Raw genomic sequence first — 10,000 nt, forward strand, 5'->3', positions numbered from 1 at the left:
TGCTCAGAAACTATGTCTGTCTTTTCATCGATCCACACCGTGTAAGTCCTGACGCATAGGAGTAGGAAGGTGTGGGTATATATGTAAAAATATTTATAAATATATATATATGTGTGTGTGTATGCGTGTGTGTGTGTGCGTTCGTGCGTGCGTGCGTGCGTGCGTGCGTGCGTGCGTGCGTGCGTCTTAATTATGTTTTGTATGTGCAATTTGCGTAACGACCTACGCCCACAGAGCTGTCCAGCCAGGGGCCGAAGTGACTCAGAGTTACCACAATGGATGCTTATTGGACAGCAGAGGGAAAGGTCGAACCTCTCCACAGAGCGGAGCTAGGGGGGGAGAGGAAGGTGTGGGGGGGGGGGGGGGGGTTAGGGCGGGGGGGGGGGGGGTGCAGCCAGTCATACACCATCTTTGTGTCTCAATTAGCGGGGAGTAGTGCAGAAACAGGGCCCTGAAATAGAAGCATGGACCGTTGCATAAGTTGAGATCATTCCCCGGGCTGGGAGACAGCTACAGGGCAGGGCGGCCATTAGCAACCTCTGTATAAGTGGTGCCGGTGGGCCGGCGCTCGTCAGGAGACACCGTGCCATTTAGCCAGAGCGCCAGCGGGCACGTAGGGCAGCTGTTCACGTCCGACGGGAGCGCCTGCACCACATCTGCTCAGCGCTCCCGATCCGTGACCCCGCTTCAACAGAGCTCGCCGCCTTACATCCGCCACTGTTGCTGGGTAGATCTTTTCCTCTTACAAAAGACAACTAGGAGATTGGGCGGTCGCAATCAATCACACACCTACCACGGGTAATGGCTGAAATGTAGCAGTGCTGAAAAATGCAATACAGCCGATAAGCCAGTGGTGCAAAGATCCACAATGGTCTCCCCTGTGGACACAGGGGGGGCAACTGCGGCGCGCCATGCACCCGGAGCCGATGGAGCGAGCGAGACCCTCGGAGAGTCGATAACATTGATGACGCTGCCTGCTCTTAGAGTCCGCCTGATGAGAAAAGGCCCCTTTAATGGCTGAGCCCTGCTAATTGGCTCCCTGCTGCCAAGTCCATCACACATGGCAGCAGGCTACTTATCCAACTTTCAGCTCGCCGGGCCGGGACCCCGCTGGCTGGATCAAGGGTCTGCGCGTGTAGGGGAGGAACGGGGAGGGGGGGGGGGGGGGGGGGGAAGAGACCCCCAACCCAAGGCCTGAGCCGAGCTGAGGACTGGGGTGATGGTGGTGGGGGTGGTGGTGGGGGAGGGGTGATGGTGAGGGCAGCTGGAAGCTTTGTAGGCAGAGGCTGCTGACTTAAATCCCACAGCACGCGAACAGAGTTCAGCCGCCATTTTAATTGTGTGTAACGCCTCGCGAGCCTCTCTCCCCCCCCCCCCCCACCGTATCACCCTCCCCGTCTCACCCTCCCCTCTGCTGCTGCATCCTCCTGCTCTATCCCTTAATCCTGCACACATGCACACAAATACTCTTGCTTAAAGAGGCATTAGAAATTGGAGAGCGCCATACATGGCTGCGCTTGGCCTTGGCTTAATTTGATTATTTTTCTACCTCCGTAATTATAATCTCTGAAATAAGACTTAAACGTGTCCACACGGGTGGTCAGAGTCGTCTCTCTCAGTCAGTGGAAACACTGAATAATCAAGGGAGTGAACCATGGCATCCTGTCAACTTTATCTAGCTTTATCTCTCTCTATTAGCAACACATCCAGTAGCTAGGAGCTAGTGGAGCAAGCTAGCTCTTCCTATAATCCTAATTCTCCTCTTCTCTGTATTAGTCACTCAGATAGTAGTATGGAGCTACTGGAGCTAGCTAGTTCCTTCTATAATCCTAGTTCTCCTCTCGCTGCATTAGCTTCTCATCTAGTTACTAGGAGCTACTTGAGCTAGCTCGCTCTTTGTATAATCCTAATTCTCCTCCTCTCTGTATTAGCCACTCATGTAGTAGTTAGGAGCTAGTGGAGCTAGCTAGCTCCTTCTATAATCCCAGTTCTCCTCCTCTCTTCACCTCACCAGTTGCTAGGATTCTTCTACAATCCTAGTGAGTCTTTCCTTCTGTGTCAGAAGAGGAAGGGAGAGACGGATGGGTGGATAAAGAGGGAATAAAGTAGAGGGGGGGCTGACAGATGGCTGAGGTCTCTCTCTCTCTCTCTCTCTCTCTCTCTCTCTCTCTCTCTCTCTCTCTCTCTCTCTCTCTCTCTCTCTCTCTCTCTCTCTCTCTCTCTCTCTCTCTCTCTCTCTCTCTCTCTCTCTCTCTCTCTCTCTCTAGGTAGATAGATAGATAGATAGATAGATAGATAGATAGATAGATAGATAGATAGATAGATAGATAGATAGATAGATAGATAGATAGATAGATAGATAGATAGATAGATAGATAGATAGATAGATAGATAGATAGATAGATAGATAGATAGATAGATAGATAGATAGATAGATAGATAGATAGGGCATAAAGGGAAAAATGGAGTGATGAGGGGTTGAAGGGAGGAGGCGATGAATGGCTGGGTAGATAGTTGGAAAAGCAGATGTATTGACAGATGGATGCATTGACAGATTGGGGGAAGAATGGGAGGGGCTCCACCGAGAATGACAAGCAATAGTCAAATCTCTCGTCGGGCTGTTACAGACTGACTAGGCTGTGCTTAGGTCTGTCGCCAGCCAGGGATAGCATGGCTGGATCCCAGAGAAGACTGGAGTTCTCCTCTTTGTTTTAACGGTGTTTTCTTTTGACCACGCAAAGTCCTTCCTAACAAGACACGGTGTGAACGCTATTTAAAAATAAACAAAGCTGAGAGATAAAGCTAAAACAATCAGACGTCTTCACTTAGTCCTTGGTTGCGTGCCTGATGGAGTTAAAAATAGTATACATCTGTTGAATTCAACGGCCGTTATATTTAGACTGTCTGCCCGCTCGCTTCTCTTCGGCTCACGGTTCATCTAGGAATTTGACAAGGGACAAGTACCGGAAATAAAACGTGGATAAGGTGTTTGCACTGTTCAACGCGCGGCCATAAAACCTCCTGTTAATCACACCCACCACAAGCCCAGAGTTTTATTGGAGACCTGAGGCTAGCCTTTAGGCGGTGTGTTAGTTTGCGTGTGTGTGTGTGTGTGTGTGTGTGTGTGTGTGTGTGTGTGTGTGTGTGTGTGTGTGTGTGTGTGTGTGTGTGTGTGTGTGTGTGTGTGTGTGTGTGTGTGTGTGTGTGTGTGTGTGTGCGTGTGTGTGTGAGTGGGGGGGTCTGTGTGTGGGTCTGTGTGTGCACATGCTTGCTTGTGTGTACATGTGTGCCTTTGTCTGGGCCTGTTTGTTTTGATGTGTGCCGGCACGTGCAGATTAGCCAATGATAAAGCCCAATAACACTGCTTGCATGCTAGCAGGATTAGCTTCAGCTCCGCTTCACGCAAAGCCTTCCCAACCCCCCACCGTAGCCCCCCCTTGGCGAGGGACCCATAAGACCCGGGGAGACGGCGTATGCTAATTAGAAGACGCTTTGTCCTTCCAAACTCGTCTCCATGGCAACCGTACCCTCTGCCCCTCCTGCTTACAACATTGATTAAGCTTCCGATACCACGACACACGCAGTAGACAGTTGTTGTCGATATACTTGAAGTAAACTTCTTACTTGTTTAATTTGATTTGAGTGTTTGGTGTAATACTTTACTAGGGAAATCATTTTATTTCATGTTCAGTGGGTCCAACATTTTGGAAAATTATGCCACTTTTAACTAATTTGAAGTGCTGCTTTCAACCAGTTGGAAAATGTGTGATTCTGCAGCAGAAAACAGTTGGCACCCACAGTAGAACTGTAGCCACTCCTAGACACACTATACACTTTTAAGATAAATTGCCTTTAATAAATGAGAGGGCAAGCACTATTTATGTGCTGGTACCGCGCTCGGTCAGCGAGTTTAGTAGTAGAAACCCTAATTAGGGGCTACTGGATACTGCCACCCTTTTGTTTTCCTGCTCTGCTATATATTGCAATATGTGTGTGCATAATTTCGTGGTGTGACAAACTGTTTATGTGTGTGTGTGTGTGTGTGTGTGTGTGTGTGTGTGTGTGTGTGTGTGTGTGTGTGTGTGTGTGTGTGTGTGTGTGTGTGTGTGTGTGTGTGTGTGTGTGTGTGTGTGTGTGTGTGTGTGTGTCTGTGTGTGTGTACGCGTGTGAATATAGTAGGTAGAGTGCAATTCTCATGGAGATCTCCCAATGCAAAGTACCCCCAGCAGTATGAGAAAAACAACCCCCCCGTAGAGATAACAAGATATCGTGTCAAAACTAAATTCTCCATCATTCCCCCAGTGTTGTAGTGCTTCTGCACTGCGGGGAATCTCTGTTATTTCTCCAGTGTCGGCCTCACGTATTGTGAGGCCTACACCTTCAAGACATGCGTTGCCCTCCGCGACTCCACTCACCCTTGCTCCTCCATCATCTCCTGGAGCTCCATGCACTTCAGCTCCACCCTCCTCTTGCGGTCGTGGTCCAGGATCATCCTGTGGGGCTTCTTCACCAGCACCGGCTCCGCCTTGGGTTGATCACCTTCCTCCTCTCCCACTACCTCCTCCTCTTCCTCCTCCGCCGTCCCCTCACCCAAAGGGCCCTCCTCAGCTTTTGGTCGAGAGGCTGGCGTCAGAGACGGACTCCCGTCCCCGGTGACAAGCCCCGCCTCCGGCCCCGCCCCTTGAGCGGCGCACTGGGGGACTCCATTTTGAGCGTCCTTGGGTGAGGGCACCCTCGCCTCGTCATACATGGCGGCTGTACTCTGTAGAGACAGGGTGGAGATGTTGGTTAGAGAGATACAATCGAAACATGACTTGTGCAGACAATCCCCTGAAGATAAACATCACGATCACATTGTGTGGCTTTCCAAAAGCAACATCAATGCTAGCGAAATGAAAAACAGTTCTCATATGACACCAGCCATTGATGGTGTGTGTGTGCACTGTTATATGCTTCAAAAGCTGGCCAGGTCTTCCGTTTGACGCTAACTTCTCTGGACTGGTTGGTTTGGCGTAAAGCCTTCAGCAAACAGCCGCGCACAACTTCCACCGGATCAAATCGAAATCACAATAAGTGCACAGGCGTGCGTGCAACCGTGTTGTTTGGGAGATAGAGCACGTGTTGAAATGCACCGGTTGTGACAGCAGCACGACTGGAGGCTGCCTCTGCCACCGTGAGTAAGGCGGCCGGCATTTGGTCGGGGGACGGAAGTGGAGGACGAAAGGTGCGGTGCACGGGCCCGACTCATCTGCTGCACAAGATCCATCAGACACCTAGATACCGTGTTATGATGAGAACTGCAGGGCACGGGAGATCTTTTCAACACAATGAGGGTATTACCGGTCTGTGAGCTCAAGCAAAGACAGAGATAAGGGACTATTTGAGAAGGGTAAGAGACAGTAGTCCTCCTATATGATCAAAACGCAGGCGGACTCGTTCCATTAAAACGGCCCGTTCATGTCAGTTTTCAAGAAAAACGAATTTGCAAACAGCATGCCGGCTCTTTCCCGTGCCTCTCAGGTTCAGTGCAGCTGTTGTGTGGAATGATGGCGATGTCATTTTAAGGAATAAAAAGTTGTCTCGTATAAGTGCTGCCTGGTGTGGGCTCTGATGAAGACAGATCGGGCTGTCTGGACACCGCACTGAGCAGCCAGAGGTTTGGAGGGGAGGAGAGGGGGGGTGAGAGTAGAGAGGACAAGGGAGTGGAGTGAGGTGAGGAGGGAGAAAGAGAGAGCAAGGAGGGCCTTGCTATGCCCGATAGCCCCGGATGCACGGCGCCTCTCAACCGCTCCTCTCCAGAACAACTAATGGCTTCATTTTTCACACTGAGGGGGCCGACCAAAAAAAAATAAAAAAGGCCATACAAACGCACTTCATCAGCGCTTCGCATGGTAAACGCTGACTCGTCGGGGGCAGTGACGCAGGAAGCCTTCGCGCCGCACCAGCCAGTGTCACACGCCATCCCGACACATCGCCGCTAATGATGACCGCGGGCCCCTCTGGCTGTAGGAACCGCGCAGCGACAGCTGCATCCCTCCATACGAAACGCCTTCTGGCTGTCTACTCTGACGGGATAATGGTGATTTGCGTTTGTGTGCGCTGGTAAACTAACCGCGGATGCGCGTGTAGCCACAAGACGGCGGGCTGCTGACAGAGCAGGTGGTGGGACAGCAGGAGGCGTTCTCGCCGGATCTATTAACTACTAAATTAGCACGGCGCACTTCCTCAACTATCGCTCTCCACGACGTGGAATGCTTCACACGTCGCCGCTCGCTTGCTGCTGCGATGTCATGGTCCGGCAGGCAGTTGACACTCAAGAGTGAAGACTTTTTACGGAGAGAAATGTTATATTAAACTACGAGAGGCGAGAGAACATTTCCACTTAAAATCCTGAGAATACTCAAGAGCGTTAGACTTTAACGTTTGGCCGGGGGGCACTCAGAGCAAATCGTAGAAATATAAAAACATTACAATAAAAATAACTGTTTTCTTCATGCCAGAGATAGAAGCCTGGAATTGGAAAGTATTGTTTTAGGAATTCATTTTTATTTTCATTGTGTAAGCTAGAGAGAAGAAAATCTTCTATGCTGCTGACCATTTAGTGACCAGATCAGGTTCAACCTATCAGGTCTACCCCAGACCACAAACCCCACGTACCTAGACCCAGGTTCCTGTGGCTATCAACAGACTGATGGTACACTGCAATAAACTCAAAACCAGAATGAAGACATCCCAGGATGAGAGTGAAACTATCCGCCTCCAATCTTAAACGTTCCACCTGTTGCCACCAGATGTGGGAGTCACACAAATGGCAATCAGCGTGAAGCCATGCTGTAAATATCAAGCCATCCCATTATGCAAATGCATCATTCCGCCCTGATTTCTTTGGCTCTCGAGGGGAGGGGGTTGGGGTGTGGGGGTTGGGGTGTGGGGGGGGGGGGGGGGGGTGGCACAAAAAACAAATCTGTTCTCTCTCAGGTTAAAACGACTAAATCATTTAATTGTGCAAAGAAACAATCATCGTGGAGAGAGAGTCGTGTGAGGGGTCCGATAAAGCTAACAGAGCATGTGGCTAATTGTCTGCCAGTCCTCTAAAGGGATGAAGGTTATCGCAAGCCCCTTGTATTAGGGCTGCCTCAGACTAGAGGGGCTGTCACACGGTGCACATCACACATACGCACACACACATGCACACACACATTTTGTAACACACAGAGACACCTACACAAATGCACACCGTGTTACCCACACTCACTCACACACACACACACATACACACACACGCACAAACACACACCGTGTTGTACACACATACACACGCACACAAACACACACACACACACCCTGTTTGAACTGACGAATTGCGCAGGGTAACGGGGATTCGACACACGTCCTCTCCCACATCTGATCGATTAATTTGGAGTCAAATGGGGAGAGATAGGGAGCCTTGCACTGAGGGTCTCGGTGAAACCAGCAGCCGTCGAAATTAAGGCATCAGCTTGTGGCTTTTCCCACGCAATGGTGAAGGACCTTCGGGCACATTGCGTCCCTTCCTGGATGATACGGTTGCCACGGTGCCTACGTTCTGCCAACATGGCATCTCAGACAGATGAAAAATTATAATCATTGACAAAACAAAGCTGGTGTATAAGAAGAGCTAATCATAGCACACCGCACTTACGCGCCACTGCGTGACAAGTGTGTAGGAGCACTGCTGTAATTAGCCCACCCCACCCCACCCCCCCACCCCCAGTTACATGGTGTTCATACATGGTGCAGCGAGCTAATTGAGCTAATGCAGAGATGGATCTGTTTCTTTCAGCTGAATTAACCGCGCTGTCAAGACCGGATATTAGGCCGGTCATCCCAATCATATCTTGTGGACTTGGGTCATTAAAACAACATCCATTCCCAATGTTATTCTGCCTCAGTTTCTTTCTGCATGATATTATCAAGTACTTCCGAAAGCCATTGCATATACCACAATTGGTTGCCTGCAATTTTTGTCATCTATAAACCTGATTGCACTGTGATGAAAACTGTGAAACTACGCCTCTTCCCGGAACTAGCAAGAATTATTGATGCCAGCTGTTGGTAGAAATTCCCACAAAGAAGAACACACACAGCAAGGAATGGAGACTGTTGGTGTATTTTTTGTTGGAAACCTGTTATTTTAAATCCCTTAAAAATCGATTTGTTACTTTCGCTGCATTCTAGGAACAACCCATAGTCTTTAGAAGAGCGACACAAAGAGAAGACCGTATTCCTGTGCACATTAATATCTATTTCCCTTCCCATTTTTATTCTTGTAGCCCTGTTGGAGTGTTTAAAAAAAATAAAATGCTACGCTTTTCAAACACCTAGGGAGGCTGGTTTTGAAATGGATTCCGCTTCGGTAGCTGCACTCACAATAAAAAAAAAAAGAACAGAAAGGAGGCGGGAACTGGTCTCCACGGAGCCATTTTCCCTTCTAAAACCATTTCCCGCCCCCTCCTTCTCCCTCTTTATATATACGGCTCTTACAAAACCTGCCACCTGTAGGAGATCTCCTCAGTGCAGCGGAACTCAAAGGGCACGTCTCTCCCATTGAAGTCTGTATCTCTGAGAGGATCAAGGTGGTGGAACAAACAGCAGCGACGCCCGGACTCAAGAGAGTCAGGGAGAACGGGACAAGGGTCGGCGTATCGAAACGGCTACGGTGTTTTGGACTCCCAGCCGCAAGTATGGAGATGAATCTCTAAAGTCCACGTCTTAAACTTGAGCATGATGCCTCACCCCTATGTGTTCCTTATTTTTTCATGACATGTATCTGAATTCACTTAATCAAGGCATATGCTGAAGAACTAAAATTCTTTTTTTGAGGAATTCTGAACATTCGTAAACGGCAGTCACTCCCCCTGAACACCGAGTTTGTTTCACCACAGAACAGAGAGAGATAGACCAGAGATATAATAGGGAATTCAGAAGTTGAGTGGGTGCTCATACGTGTTTGTGTGTCTCAATTTATTATGTATCATGCATTGTATCGCATTGACCAGCGTTCTCCGTCTCCCTGACTGCCTCATCTCTCTCCCACTCTGTAACGCCTTCCTCTCCATTGTTCACCGTCTGCCACTGTTTGTAGTCTCTCCTATCCTCAAACCTAACCCAACCAAATATAATCTTCCTCTCGGCGGGAGGCTGATGTTATATTCTCAACGGTTTGACACCCACAAGGGGCCTTTTATTTTATTTTATGCTCCCAAGGTCAGCCATTTATATTCAAGGCACGTGGGTCTGCTGTTACGCGCCAAGAAACAAGCACTGTTTTTGTGTATTTATGCATTTTTTTTTTTCTCCCTGTTACAGTTAGAAACGAGGGCGGCAGGGAAAAAACATTTTGTGTTGCAAGATCAGAGGAATTTGTAATGCGAAAGGGCGGGACGGAAATCATCCCACTCAGCATGCTGGAGGTCTGATTGGATGGCATCAGATCCCGGGGAGATTATTGGTGTTTCACTGTCCAGCATCGTACCCGGCATAATGTCAATTTAAACTGTGTACATGGACGCAGAACATGATAATGAATGAGTGTGTCCCTGTCAAACATAAGTACTGAAACAATTTAAGGTCAAATGGCTGATTTATGGTTTGGAAACACACAGACACAGAATATGATGAAATTTGAATGTTACCAGGAGAGGCCTCGGCAACGTTTTGTCTTTCCTTTAATCTTTCCTTCTGACGTTATTAACCACCTGTCAACTTAATTAGATCGGCCATTACTTGAGCACATATATAGCCGACCATGTTCAAAGAGAGCGAGAAAGAGGGGGCCTGGTACCTCCCTGAAGACAGAGCGAGGAGGAGATGAAGTGTAAACGGGCTTCGGTTCCTTCTTCGCGCCCTTTGATGATTTCAGTACATGGACCAGTCCTAGAACCAGCAGCAGAGGAAGGAGAGGGATGAAATGGGAGAGTTGAATGATGCCCAGAGGCACTGTAGTATTGGATTCCACAGA

The 10,000-nt window shown here is 48.9% G+C and overlaps 1 protein-coding gene across 3 annotated transcripts in view; it reads right to left on the reverse strand.

The window, feature by feature from the left end:
* srrm3 (serine/arginine repetitive matrix 3) overlaps positions 1-10,000 on the reverse strand; it is a 73,849-nt gene that overhangs the window by 34,162 nt on the left and 29,687 nt on the right. For 2 of the 3 annotated variants that reach the window (XM_030361393.1, XM_030361395.1), the window contains exon 2: positions 4,416-4,762. In XM_030361393.1, coding sequence (XP_030217253.1) covers positions 4,416-4,750 — 335 coding nt within the window. In that variant the 5' untranslated portion in view covers positions 4,751-4,762. Of the gene's footprint in view, positions 1-4,415; positions 4,763-9,823; positions 9,916-10,000 lie in introns of all 3 variants that reach the window. The other variant, XM_030361394.1, reaches the window with a different exon arrangement.

Source organism: Gadus morhua, chromosome 7 (assembly GCF_902167405.1).
Source record: "Gadus morhua chromosome 7, gadMor3.0, whole genome shotgun sequence".
NCBI classification, from domain to species: domain Eukaryota; kingdom Metazoa; phylum Chordata; class Actinopteri; order Gadiformes; family Gadidae; genus Gadus; species Gadus morhua.